The sequence below is a fragment of the Vicia villosa genome, linkage group LG2 (genome assembly GCF_029867415.1).
Source record: "Vicia villosa cultivar HV-30 ecotype Madison, WI linkage group LG2, Vvil1.0, whole genome shotgun sequence".
Taxonomy (NCBI): Eukaryota; Viridiplantae; Streptophyta; class Magnoliopsida; order Fabales; family Fabaceae; genus Vicia; species Vicia villosa.
The window spans coordinates 175,720,684-175,735,053 of record NC_081181.1 but is presented as its reverse complement, the minus strand read 5'-3'; the positions used below and the strand labels follow the sequence as shown (position 1 = coordinate 175,735,053).

General features: G+C 31.8%; 2 protein-coding genes across 4 annotated transcripts; both read left to right on the top strand.

The window, feature by feature from the left end:
• The first annotated feature begins 2,359 nt into the window (after positions 1-2,359).
• Positions 2,360-11,947, top strand: LOC131653049 (uncharacterized). 3 transcript variants are annotated; one of them, XM_058923086.1, is made up of 3 exons: positions 2,360-2,592; positions 4,045-4,205; positions 4,789-11,947. In XM_058923086.1, exons 2-3 carry the CDS (start codon positions 4,061-4,063, stop codon positions 11,709-11,711), a joined length of 7,068 nt encoding a protein of 2,355 aa, XP_058779069.1. In that variant the 5' UTR covers positions 2,360-2,592; positions 4,045-4,060; the 3' UTR covers positions 11,712-11,947. The 3 variants fall into 3 exon arrangements, with proteins under 3 accessions (XP_058779069.1, XP_058779070.1, XP_058779068.1); XM_058923087.1 differs by having other exon boundaries at positions 4,038-4,205; XM_058923085.1 differs by lacking the exon at positions 2,360-2,592 and having other exon boundaries at positions 3,311-4,205.
• A 198-nt stretch (positions 11,948-12,145) lies between these two features.
• On the top strand, positions 12,146-13,716 carry LOC131653050 (protein BYPASS1-LIKE-like). The gene has a single exon (XM_058923088.1). It carries the CDS (start codon positions 12,453-12,455, stop codon positions 13,596-13,598), a length of 1,146 nt encoding a protein of 381 aa, XP_058779071.1. The 5' UTR covers positions 12,146-12,452; the 3' UTR covers positions 13,599-13,716.
• The last annotated feature ends 654 nt before the right edge of the window (positions 13,717-14,370 follow it).

Below are 14,370 nucleotides of genomic sequence, written 5' to 3'. Positions count from 1 at the left end.
CTCAAAGATTGTGATCTATAGTGATGAAAATATAGGTTTTTAATTTATAGATTTTGGAATTGAATTTTAATTTTACTGATATTTCGATTTATCCACAGCCTTTATAAAAACAATCAAATATTTATTTTATGATAAAAGTTGGTGCATGTACTAACCTTAATCTCTTAACTAACAAAATACTCGTGTGTGTTAAATTTATTTAATATAATATTAATTATATATAATATTTTGTGTCTCAAATAAAGATGATTATTAATTAAAATAAAATAAGTATTTTGCTGATAGTGGTCCATAAGAGAAAGGGAAGTTTTGACATTAGCGCTTGATGGAGGGAGGAGATCAAAGATTGGCGCTGTCATGTTGGCCACTAGCGCTGCTGGTGTGGACTAGGATGAAGACTTTTCGAGTTCTAATCTAGACTTTGCAACACTGAATTGTAGAGGACCGTGTTGTTGGATGTAAGTCACGAACGTGACATAAGCATCAAAGAGGTCGAAGATCATTTTCAATATTAAACAAGTATATGAGACTGAAGAGTCGACGTTTACAAGTTGATCGGAGAGGAGTTTGAGACAGTTACATTTAAGCTTTGGTGGATGGAAAATCCTCCAGGTTGATATTGCTAAATGAGTTTTCAAGTTGAACAACCCTTGAATGTTTGTTATCACTGAACATGGCAGCGATGCGGTTCCAACACTGCCCGACTGAATCGTCAATCACAAGATAGAATTGAGTATATCTTGTGAGACGGTTGCATACATCAGTTGGAAGGAATGATGTGATCAAGCACATACTGAACGCATACTTGCATCTTAAAGAGGGTCGATCATATGAGATAAAGATTTGAGTCATTGTCCAATATCACCAGAATGATGGTTTTGACGTTGTTGATAGAGAAAACAGAGTGAAATTTAATTTTCGTCGCCAGTGAATTTTGGTTTGACGTTGACGAAATGTCATCAACATGGTTTCATGGTGAAACGATTTTCGCCATGGACGTAGTGAAGTGAGGAGTGGTGGTAAAGGATTAAAGGTTTTTGATCCAAAAAGTTGATACCATGTAAAAATATAATTCCCTGTCTTTCATTTATATCAATTGTGTATTATAACTCTGGTCAAATTTGATATGGGTACTAATAATAACTAATAGATATAATTGATTATTTATCCATATAGATTAATATAATTAAATCTTAATGAATATCATATATAAAAGGGTTAAATATGTTTAAAGTCCCTCTAAAGTTAGACATTTTTATTTTTCATTCATCTAAATAATTTCGTTAAAAGTTTGATCTCTAAATTAAGAATTTTAATTTTTGGTGTCTCCTACTAAAACAGTCGCTAATTAGTAAACCGTCGCTAAAAATCGTCGCTAAGTTGTAAAAATCATTGCTAAATTGGAAGAAGGATCAAACGTTAAAATTCCTAACTTTAGATAGAAGATTATTTAACAATTTTTAGAGAGATGAAAAATAAAAATATCTAATTTTAAAAAGACTTTAAATATATTTAAACGTTAAATATAATCACCGTGTTTGAATAAAGTTTGAGTTATGGTTTGTAGTGTTTAAGTTTCTTATTTGTTTTCATATATAAAATGTGTGTGCTGTGTTTGACTATATAATTCATGTTATAATGTAACATAAGAGATTGCTTGATGTTATTGTAAATTGGTACCTGTAGTAACTTAGAGTTATGTCTAAACACTTAAAGATGTGCTATGTGTGTATAGAAAAGTTTGAACACTAAATCAAAGAGTTTGATCTAATGCTAAAAATATATGTTTTTAATTTATGGAATTTTTGATCGAGTTCTACTAATGTTATTAAAACAAGAAATATGTTGACGTCATTGTGAATGTTCTAGACATATATCAAACCTCTCTCTTCCTAAATTTCTTTCACAAAAACAAAAAGTTTGAATGGTAGTTAGTTTGTCATATAAACTAAAACAGTAGTTAGGTTGGTTACTTTCTTATCACTCCACCTTTGTCCCTCCCCCAGATAAACTCATACAGCCTATATTGTATTTTAAATTTAGTCAAGACATATCTCATAAGGTCTATATTGTATTTGACTTTTAGTTAAAAATATTGTTACAAGAATTAGTCTTATATTTACTTTCTTATCACTTCAACTTTGTACCTCCCCTATATAAACTCATAAACTTTGTGCCTCCCCTATATATATATATATATATATATATATATATATATATATATATATATATATATATATATATATATATATATATATATATATATATATATATATATATATATATATATATATATATATATATATATATATATATATCAATTATCAAATGATATATATCAATTATAGAGAGAGGGAGTGATAAGGTTAGAAAATAGTACCTTATCTTTTCGTAATGTAAAAAACAATAAAGTATTGTTCTCTAGAGACTTCCTCTTCACCTATAACAGGAAGCTCTCATCATGTTTGTAAATATACTTAATACTCAATATATGCTATAAAATATGAAATCAGTAATATATGCTTTTCAACATGCTTAGTCTCAATTTCTCATACTAAATTCCTTATTCCTGATTCCTATTGCTCTCAAAAGGTACGAGTTTTTAAGCAATTAGTTAAACTTGTTTATGTATCTTTATTTTTATTACTAGTATTAATTCATGTTGATCTCACAATCAAAACACGTAAATCTTGCTTGAACCGAATGTGTTATAGTCTAAAGAAATAAATCCGATAGGGAAAATCCAAAAGGAAAAATAGTACCGCTAGGATGAGGTTCTTAGACGATAAGAAACATTGACGCAGAGGTTGTCTCTTGAAGAAACCCTGTGAAAGTAGGTTAGGGAGGAAAAGGTGACTTCTTAGATAAACAAGGACTAGTAATAAGAATAAACATAGATAAATAAGTTTAATAAATGTGAAGAATTCATACCTCAAGAGAAACAAGCATTAGGAAGAAGGAATATTAATATAAAACAAAAACACCTTTCACTCCAAAGAAAATAAACTTATATTATGGTATCAAAAAATAGAAATTCTAATTTCACAATACAGAAGTATTTTTCAAATTATTTTGGATTTGATTATTCTGAACTTAATTCCACCACTCATTATATATATATATATATATATATATATATATATATATATATATATATATATATATATATATATATATATATATATATATATATATATATATATATATATATATATATATATATATATATATATATATATATAATCAAATGATATATATCAAGATGTCAATTTTTTTTTAATAAGTAATTTGTATCCAGTAGGATTCGAACCTGAAATTTTGAAAGGAACACACTCTCAAGATCTCAAATTTTAATTTTACACAAAATTTCAACCGTTAATAAAACTCAATCAAACGATCAAATAATAGTCTATTTAATTTGAGAAATAAAAAATACTAGTAGTTGAATAATTGAATAAAGTTATTTATTTAATTTATAAACAATTGAATAAAAAGTGAATACAAATATACAATAGTTAAGATAAATAGAGATGGTTTAGCGGCAAGGAAAGGAAAAGCGTGGCGAAATTCCATGTTATCGTAGAAATTTAATTTTGCAGTTTCTAAAAATCACGGTGGAGGAGGAAGTAGACGTGGATTTGGCTGCTCAAACGTCAAACCAGACACAGCATTAGTAGCTATAAGGCTAACTTTGAGAGAGAAAATATAAAATAAAATTAAAAAAAAAATAGATTGTCTAGGTTCAAATTTTAGCCAGAATAATATCTTGTTTTAGTATATCAAACGTGCAACACAAGCCATTACTACTTCTTTTTATGAGTTCAAGCCGTTACTATTTTATAAAACAAAAGAAATATAATAGATACAGACTGTTTAAGCAGCCTCAAATTTTCTACCGACACCCACTAGAGCTACATGAGGCAGAAAAGAATATATACTTTTCCTTTTTATAGAAACTATTTAGACTAAGATAGAAGCATCAATTTCCTAACCTTTTACTTTTTTTTTGCACCATTTCTTAATCTTGTTTTTCTAAGAAAACAGTTTAGCAGCAACAAAGATGGAGCTAGAATTAGGACTCAAAATCACTAAAACTAAAGATGACATTGATTCCATCTCTGAGTTTCAATTGATGAAGGATGTAGAACCAGTTTTTCATTCTAGAGAAAACAACACCATGTTCATCCTTACTGCCAATCTAAAAGGTCAGTTTTTTCTTTCATTGTATCTTTTGTATTCTTCTAAATTTATATCTATTTTTGATCCAATAAAATTAACAAATTTTGATTTTAATTCCTGCAAAATTAATTTAGTACTAGCTTTTAGGAATGTGTTCATGGTATATTTAAGTCAAAAAACCTAATTGAATCTTGGTAAAAAGTCACACGAATCAAATTGAACTGTTTCAATTTATCTAGAACCAAACTGAACCAAAATGTATATAAGTTTGGAGGTTCGGAATTTCGAACCGTATCAAATAGTTAGAATATAGTTTTCCGAAACCGAAATATTATACATTTTTTTGAATATTTTTAAATAAAAGATTTAAATTTGTTGTTAGCATTTTTTATTTTCAGCTTCGATTCGATTTATTTATCATTTGGTTTGGTTCTAGAAGTGTTTGCGAAACATAGGTCAGTTAATTAATTAATCAAACATAACAGTACGGTTATTTTAAGTTTAGTTCGGTTCGATCGACATTTCGGTTTGGTTTGAGAGTACTTATATTTTATTTTGACTTTTATCTTTTACTTTATATACATTGGTAAAATATTCATGCAAACACAGGTTATAAGAGAAATAACATTGACATCAAGATTAGTAAAGATGGGAGTAAGATATCAATTAGTGGAAAGAAACCAATTCAAGAAATGGTGATGATGGGATGGGTAATGCAAAGGAAAGTGGTTGATGTTAAAGGTTTCAATAAGGTTTTCAAAATTCCTCATGGTGTGAATTTGGATAAGATCAAAGCAAATTACAATGAAGAGGAGTGGATGATGAGTATTGTCATGCCAAAGTTGGTCAAAGGGATTTGTGGTCTTAAGATTGAGGAATTTAAGGAACAATACTTTGACAAAGGAAAATCAAACCTAGAGAAAAGTGAAATTGATCATGTTTCTAGTAGTGTTGGAGAGACAAGCCAAAAAGGGTCAAAAGATTCTGAATTTCAACATAGGGAAGTAAGTGAAAATATCATAGAAAAGATGCTTGATGATGATATCAACAAGAAATTTAATAAAGAGACAATACAAAGAGAAGTTGGAGAATCTAAGTTGAGAAATGAGGATGGAAATGGAAAGATTATAAATGGAATTGATGATGTTTCTAAGGACTTAAGAGAAAAAGATATAAAAGAAAAAGAACTATCTAACTTGAGGGTTGAGGATAGTAAGGTAAAAGATATAGGAGAAAAGGATAGAAATGAAACATATGAAGCATCAAAGACACTAGAAAATATGGAGAAGATGCTTAATGAAACCAACAAGGATGTAAACGAAGAACCAATAGAAAAAGAAGTTGGAGATTCTAAATTGAGAATTGAAAATGGAAATGGAGAGAGTGCGAGAGAAAAGGACGACAAAGAAGAATATGAAGTTATGAAGAAATCAGAACGAGATAAAGGTGTTGGTGTATTCATCTCAAGAAAGTTTGAAGATATGAGCAAAGATAAAGAGTTTGAGGATCAAAAGATGGATAGTAGAGGTGCTAACAAGAAGCATGATGATGTTAGTAGGGACATAATTGGAGGGACACTAAAAGAAGAAGAAAAAGAAGAATCTATCTTTAGGAGTGAAGATGGTAAGGTAAAAGATATTGGTAAAGGTACCTCACATAACATTGTAGAAACAAGCCAAAGAGTTTTTGAAGATTCAATGATTCAACAAAGTGGAGAGTCAAAACAAAAAGAGTCTAAAGAATATTTTAAAGAAAGTGGGAAAGAAAATAGCATGGAACCATTTGAAGCAATGAAGGTGTTAGAAGTTGAACAAAATGTAGTTGGTCATATTCCTAGTAAAATTGGTTGTATAAACCAAGATGAATTTGAAGAGTATAGGATTCCACAAATGGAGACAACTACAAGCACTAAAATGGAGATGAAAGGAGGGGAACATGAAAAGTTTCCTTTTGAAGCCAATCAAGATTTTCAAAAGGAAATCATAAAGCCTAAGATGAGAATTAAAGATGGAGATCAAGAATGTGTTTTAGAAAAGCTTGATGGTAAGGAAGGGTTTGATGATGGAATGGTGAATATAAACAAAGAGTTTCCTAAGCACTTACCTAAAAGTAATTCAAAGGAAGAGGGAGAATTGAATGTTGAAAAGATGCAAGAAACCAAAAATGTGAAAGAAGAAATAGTGAACAAAGAGGTTGAATATTTTGTAGAGAAGGGTGAAGGTGAAAGATTTGAAAGGAAACATGGGGAACAAAAGAAAGAAAATAATACAAAAGAGACCATGCGGGAGGAAATTGCAGAGAATGAGAATGTACTTAAGGAAAGTGGTCATGAACAATTTGCGGGGATTGAAGGAAGTAAAGGATTCAATTTTGAGAACGAGGAAGAACAACACAAGGTAAGCAAAGAAGCATTAGATGAAAATGAAACTTTAATGGTGGAAGGAGATGAACACAACGAGAGAACTAAGAAAATACGCCATGAAATGGAAGATACAGTTGAATATAGTATAGTGAAGTTAAAAGGAAATGAATCTATAAAGATGGATGTGAATGAACTTAAGGAAAGTGGTCATGAAAAGTTTACGGGGACCGAAGGAAGTAAAGGATTCAATTTTGCAAACGAAGAAGAACAAACTGAGGTTATCAATGATGCATTAGTTGAAGATGAAAGTTTAATAATGGAAGGAGGTGAATACAAGGAGAAATCTAAGGAAATGGTCCAAGATGAGGAAGTTAAAAATAAACATGGTATAGGGAAGTTGAAAGGAGAGGGTTCTACAAAGATTCATGGTGAACCAAATGAGTCTTTTGAGGGAGAGAATGTAAATGGAATATTTGATGGAAGAAAAAAACAAAAATTTCAAGAAATTGAACAAACTGAAGATGGAGATGTCAATGAAGAGGGTGCAAATATTGAAAAGTCTATGAAGAAAGTGAATGGAGACGAGTATGAGAAGGTACAAAACGAAGAAAATGAAGGTATCCAAAAAAACATAACAAAGAAGAAATATGAAAGACTTTTGCAAGAAGAGGCAAACAAAGAAATATCAAAAGCAAGCAATGCTGCCAAAGTTTTTCCAAAGAAAATGTTAGATTCACCTGTTGAAACAAGAGAAGGACGAAATAATACAAGGATTGAGAAAACAAAAGGTATTAAAGAAAGTATTGTGAAAGAAAGTAGCATGGAACCATTTGAAGCAATGAAGGTATCAAAACTTGAACCTTTTGAAGCCAATGATGATGATCATAAGAACTTCATAGAGCCTAAGAAGGAAACTAAAGATGAAGAACCAAATGTAAAAAATTCTAATAAAGAAGGATTTGATGGAAAGATAACTATAAATGAAAAGTTTTCTAAGAAAATACCAAAAGGTTCTCATGAGGAAAGTGAAGGATTAAATGTTCTAAAAATGCAAGAAACCAAAGATGTCAAAAGAAAGGGAAAAGAGATTAAATATTTGAAAGAGGAGGATGAAGGTGATAGACTTAAAAGGATGGATGTGGAAGAAACGAAAGTCAATAATATAAGAGAAATAATGCAGGAGGAAATTGAAAACAGTGAGAATGGAATTAAGAGAGGTGGACAGCAAGAAGTTGCGGAGATCGAAGGAATTAAAGGATTGAATGTTGCAAAGGAGGGAGAAGAAGAATCCAAGGAGAGAAGTAAAGAAATAGAACAAGATGACGAAGGTGTCTCACATAACATTGTGGACTCAAGCCAAAGAGTTTTTGAAGAGGCTTTGATTCAAGAAAGTGAAGAGTCAAAACAAAAGGAAGTTGAAGGATCAAAGTGTGACTCTAAGGAAAGACTTAAAGAAGTTTTGAAAGAAAGTAGCAAGGAACAAAATGAATTAAGAGAACCTAAAGTTCCGCAAATGGAGAAAGCTAAAAGCACTAAAGGGAGGAAGAATGGAGGAATGGATTCCGAAAAGAAGTCTTTTGAAGTCAACGAAGATGATCAAAAAGTCGTGTTTGGAGATGCCATCCAAAAGGATGTTGTAAAAACGAATGAAGAGTTTCCTAAAAACTTACCTAAAAAAAGTTTTGATGAAAGTGAAGGATTGAATGTTCAAAAGATTCAAGAATCCAAAAATGTGAAAGAAGAAATGGTGGACAAAGAGATTGAATATTTTAAGGAGAAGGGTGAAGGTGAAGGATTCAAAAGGATGTATGTGGAAACAAAGATAGGAAAAACAAGAGAGACAATGCAAGAGGAAATTGAAAAGAGTGATAATGAAATAAAGGAAAGTGGTCAACAACAGGCAAAGGAGAATACTACAACAGAAATGGATGATGTCTCAAAGAATGTGACAGGGGAGTTGAAACAGAAAGTTACGGAGATCGATGAAAGTAAAGGATTCAATGTTGCAAAGGAGGAAGAACAAAAAGAGGTTACTAAAAAAGGATTGGTTGAAAGTGAAAGTTTGATGGAAAAGGTGGAAGGAAAAGAATCCAAGGAGAGAACTAAGGCTAAAAAAGTCCAAGATCAGGATGATAAAATTGAATTTGATATTGTAAAGTTGAAAGGAGAGGGAACTTCGAAGATCCGTGCTGATGGAAGAAGTTTTCAAGAGAAGGAAGAAAGTAAAAATGTCAATGAAAAGGGTGAAAAAACAGAAAAGTTTGAGAAGAAAGTTAAAAATAAGATACAAAATGAAGGTGAAGACTTCAAGAAAGTCGTAACAAAGGAAAAAGATGAATGTTATTTGTCGAACGATGTGAGGGAAAGAAAATCTCAAGATACCAAGGATGCAAAAGAAGATATTCCAATGAAAATTTTAGACTCACAAAATGATACAAGAGAGAAACTAAAGGATAGAAAGATTGAGAAAATAAAAGGTCTCGAAGAGAATGAAAAAGTTGTACCATTTGTGAAGAAAGTAAAGTTTGAAGAAGAAGAATTCAAGGAGAGAACTAAGGCAATAGTTAAAGATGAGGGCGATAAAATTGAATATGGTATAGTGAAGTTGAATGGAGAAGGATCAACAAAGATCACACACAAGTTTCAAGAGAAGGAGGAAATTGAAAATGTCAATGAAAAGGGTGGAAAAACCAAAGAGTTTGTGAAGAAAGTGAATGAGAAGATACAAAATGAAGAAGATGAAGATTTCGAGAAAAACACAATAAAGGAAGGAGATGGATGTTTTTTGCAAGAAGAGAAAAATGAAGGAAGATCACAAGCAAGTAAGGCTGTAAATGAGCCATGTGAGGACATAATTGAGAAAGAAAATAGCAATAAAAAACTTGATCCTATTGATGAGTTAGTTGATAAAGAGAATGTTAGTATTGGATTAGTTGATGGAAGAAAAACACAAAAGTTTCAAGTGATAAATCAAACTCAAGATGCCAAGGAAAAAGGTGCAAATAGTGAAAAGACTATGAAGAAAATGAGTGGAAACAAACATGAGAACATACAAAATGAAGAAATTGATGGTTTGAGGAATGATATAGATGGTCCAAATTTTGGCGAGTCTATGACAAAAGAAGAACTTCAAGAGTTTGAGATAGAAAGAATAAGAAATCCTGACAGGGAATTTCAATCAGTAGTGAGTATGGGATTTAAGGAGTTTGATTACAAGAATGCGAAGGATAAGAAACAGAAGACAAAGGTGTTGGATACAAAGTTTGAAAGCAAGGAGAGAAATGAATCAAAAGATGAAAGTACAAACCAAGAAGTTTTTAGTCCAAAGAAACCAAAAGTAGGAGAAAATTTCACTCGTAACAAATTATGCACAAATGTGGTTGACACTATGGAAGATCAAGTGATTAATCCAATATCAGTACCAAGGTTTCAATCTGAAGTTGAAGAAAAAGATATCGAAAGTTTGATTGAAATGAAGGAAAAAGATGAATTTCACAATGGAGAAGAAGTAGGGGACAGAGTTCAAGAGAAAACGAATGAGTCTGAGAAGAAAACCGATTATAGGGAGCAAGAAAATGCGGCAAGAGATGATGGAAAAGTAGAGACTAAAGAGAAAGATACGTTCAAAGAACTCAAAACAACTCAAAATGTCCATAATGAGAAGAACAAGATACATGAAACAATGAAAACAACACGGGAGAAAAAGCGTTCGGTAAAATTTGAAGTTGATGATAAAGAAGAAAAATCATTGGGTGAAAGGCCAAAGAATGATATTGCAGAAATGAAAACTGCAGCATATGAAGGAGCTAAATCGTCAAAGTTGCAAGGCAAAAGCATTAATCAACAATCAAAAGATGAAATAAACAGAAAATCAGAATGTGTTACTGAAGAACATGAAGCAACAAAAGAATTCTCACCAAAGAATGTTGAAAAAGGAAAAGTTGTGAAGAAAAGGGAAGGGTTAAAGGTTGCAGACAGTGAAGAAACTAAAGATGATTCAACACTCACAACAATACAAACCACAGAAGAAAATAAGCCTAAAATGAAGGAAAAAACTTCACAGCTTGACATGGCTAGTGGATCCAAAAGTGTGGCAGAAAAAGTGCATGAAACTCTAAAGAGAGAAGATCAAAGAAAATCAGAAGAATCACCTGCTATAGTTGAAAGAAAAAAGGCTCATGAATTAACAATAGAACCAAACATGAACAATGAAATTCCAAAGGTTGAAGAAGTACAGAAAGAAAAGGAGGAGGAGGAAAGGTACATTAATGTACCCGAAGCAACAATTTCGAAAGAAGGAGGAACACAAGTTACTACTACTCATTCAAAAGAAAAACAAAGAGTTGAACCAAGAGGTGAGGTTGATAAGCTACAAGATGAACAAATAGGCCAAATAGTTGAAAAGTACACAAACAAAGATGAACAAGCAAAACATGGAATAGATGAACAGAAAGAAGCTAAAGATGAAACAAGTGAAGGAAAAAATGACAATGCAAAAATACCAAAGACTGTTGAAGAAGAAAAAATTCTCAAGAGAAGGGAAGAATCAAAGGTTGCAAAGAGTGAAGAAGAAATGAAGCCTAAAATGGAGGAAACAACTCCACAATTTGACTTGGCTAGTGGCTCCAAAAGGGTAGCAGAAAAAGTGCATGAAACTCCAGAAAAAGTGCATGAACATGAAAGAAAGTCAGAAGAATCTACTTCTAAATTTGAGGTGGAACCACTCAATATAGACAATGAAATTCCAAAGGTAGAAGAATTAAGAAAAGAAGAGGTACAAAAGAACGATCATGTACTACAAGCAATCATTTCTAAAGAAGATCCATCAAAAGCTAAAGCTACTCATTCAAAACAAAAAATGGTTCAACAATCAATAGTTCCAAATTCATTAAACACTCAACAATTAGAAGATGAAGGAGAAGAACTTGAACAATGCATAAACAAAGATGAAGAAGAAAATCATGAAATAGAAGAATTTGAAGAAGAAGAAAAAGACAATGAGAAAGTGCATGAAGAACATAAAGAAGATAAAGATGAAACAGATGAAGGAAAAAAGGACAGTGCAAAAACATCAAAGAATCTGTTTGTTCCATTGGTTATAGCAGGATCAGCATTCTTTGCTACTACAGCATTTATCATTGTTAGGCATAGAAGATCTAAAAAAATGTAAAATTTGAGATCACTAAAATCTACTTTTCATCCATGTTTTTACTAGTTATTCTTAAAGTAGTGATCATAACAATAATGAAGAAATGTTAAGTGTTTCTTTACAATGACAATAATAGAGAGGTTGAAAAACAAAGGCGACGTGACACCATACATTAATAGAGTGTTTAAGAGAGTTTGAGCAATTCACACTAGCATTCAAATACAAAAATGTACACTAAAGTGCTTATTCATGTCAATTGAATTTTTTTTTTTTTTGTAGAAAACAATTATAATTGTCTTTTTCTAACCGAGTATCCCTACTCGTTAATCTTTTTTTCCTTTTCTTTTTCTAATTTCGTTTTTCAACAACCGTTATTAAACGCGGTCCAATTATCCCCAATATAACAACAACCCATTTCCAATTTCTTCTCATTCCCACTTCCATTTCTCTATCAAGCTTCTCGCTTTCCTCTTTCTCCTCAATCCATTCCCCATTTCCTTCCTGGCTTTTCAATCAATTTCAAATTTTCATTCCTCAATTTCACCAATTTCAAAACCCTAAATTCCCCAATTGAGTGTTAAATCACTCATTCTCAAAAAAATTCTTTGAAATTCAATCTGGGTATTTTAATTTAGTGAAAAAGTTTTCAAATTTGACAGAAAGTTTCCATTTTCTGTTAAATTTGATAACTGGGTCTGTGATTGTTTTATGTTTATAATATAAAGAAGCTTCTGTGATATTTGTGTTAACTGTTAAGTAAGAATGCGTTTTCCAACAGAATATCTAGGTTCTTCTATTCTGAACCTACGTAGTACTCAAGTTCACTCTATGGAAAATTCAAGCTTAGAAAATGAGCTTAATTTGTTTCAAAAACATGTAACTGATAGGTTCAATGAACTATCTTCTGTTTCAAGCAATGATTTGTTGTCACTTTCTTGGGTTAGGAAGCTTCTAGATGCATTCCTTTGTTGCCAAGAGGAGTTCAGAATGATTCTTCATAACCATAGATCGAAAGTGTGTAAACCGCCTTTGGATCGTTTGGTGAATGAGTTTTATGAGAGGAGTGTCAAGGCATTGGATATATGCAATGCTGTTAGTGATGGTGTTGAAATGGTTAGACAATGGGAGAAACTATTGGAGATTGTTCCTTGTGCTTTGGATCATAAAAGAATCATTAGTGAAGGAAAGTTTCGTCGTGTTAAGAAAGCTCTTGTTGATTTGGCTGTTGGTATGGTTGATGAGAGTAATGAAGATTCTAATAATGTGTTTTCATTTGCATCTAGAAGTAGATCATTTGGTAGAAACGTTGTTAATAGAGATCGTCATCATCGAGGAGATTCGTCTGTGTTTGGGCAATTTAGACCATGGAGTGAATCAAAGAATTGGTCAGCTATTAGACAATTACAAGCAATAGGGAACAATCTTTGTTTTCCTAGGAATAATGATCTTGTTGCTTCAAATGGTATTGCATTGACTATTTATACAATGAGTACAATTTTGTTGTTTACAATGTGGGCACTTGTGGCTGCAATTCCTTGTGAAGATAGGGGTTTACATCTCAACTTTTTGGTTCCTCGGCAGCTATCATGGGCGGCTCCAATAAAGTTGCTCCAAGAGCAGATTTTGGAGGAGTCGAAGAAGCCGGAGAGAAGGAACTCTTGTGGTCTTTTGAAGGAGATTCAGAAGATTGAGAAGTGTGCTTGGGTGATGAATGATTTGACAGATTCATTGGAGTTTCCTTTGAGTGAGGAGAAAGAAGATGAAGTTAGAGCTAAAGTGGAAGATGTTGTGAATGTTTGTGAAGGTTTGAAAGATGGATTGGATCCTTTGGAAAGACAAATTAGGGAAGTGTTTCATAGAATTGTTAGTTGTAGAATGGAAGGGCTTGATTCTATGTATAGATATTAGATAGTAACAAAACATCATCAATGGATTTAGATAAGATTTGAACTATGTTTTATGAAATTGCAAAGTTAAGTTGATATCTAAATCAATTTGATAGTGTGATTAGTAGTTTGTAAAGTGGGGGGGAAAAAAAGCAACCACAAAAGATGAGTTGGATTTGTAAACTGTGGTTTACTATTAACATATACAAAAGATATATGAGTTTTTTTTTTTTTGGGTAAGGAGTGTTTCCCTTGATATTAGGAGTGTCTTTCTTGATAATAGATGAATTTTCTTTGATAATATGAGTGTCTTCCTTGATAATAGGAAGGCTTGAAGAATTTGAATTTCTCTCCTTTTTATTATACTTGGTTGTAATCTTCGGCTTTGCACCAATCTTTGTAGTTCGATTTACCTTTGCATTGTTTTTAGGCATCAACTAGTGGCAAGAGTTAACAGCATGACCAATGGCTTTACATTGATCGCAATATTCTGGTAGCTTCTCGTACACTATTTCCACATAAAAAGCAATCCTTCTCGTTCCTCCATGATTTCATCAAATAATCTTTAGAAAAGATCAATGTCCACCAAAACTCTCACATAATGATCAAAAGAATGAATCTTGGTAGCTTCATCTAGCATGAGTGGTACCTACCCCTCTCGCAATCTCAAACACAACATGCGGTCTCCCTTAATCTTGAGGGAGATCATATATGCGCAACCATGATTGTATATGAGTTTGTCTTTGAGTATGAGGATTAAAATCTAGTTCCCACTTTAATAGTTTAAGCAAACT

Coding starts and splice junctions, on each gene's coding strand:
- LOC131653050 (XM_058923088.1), top strand. CDS start 12,453: ATGCGTTTTCCAACAGAATATCTAGGTTCTTCTATTCTGAACCTACGT.
- LOC131653049 (XM_058923086.1), top strand. CDS start 4,061: ATGGAGCTAGAATTAGGACTCAAAATCACTAAAACTAAAGATGACATT. Junction 4,206..4,788: donor CCTTACTGCCAATCTAAAAG/GTCAGTTTTTTC, acceptor ATGCAAACACAG/GTTATAAGAGAAATAACATT.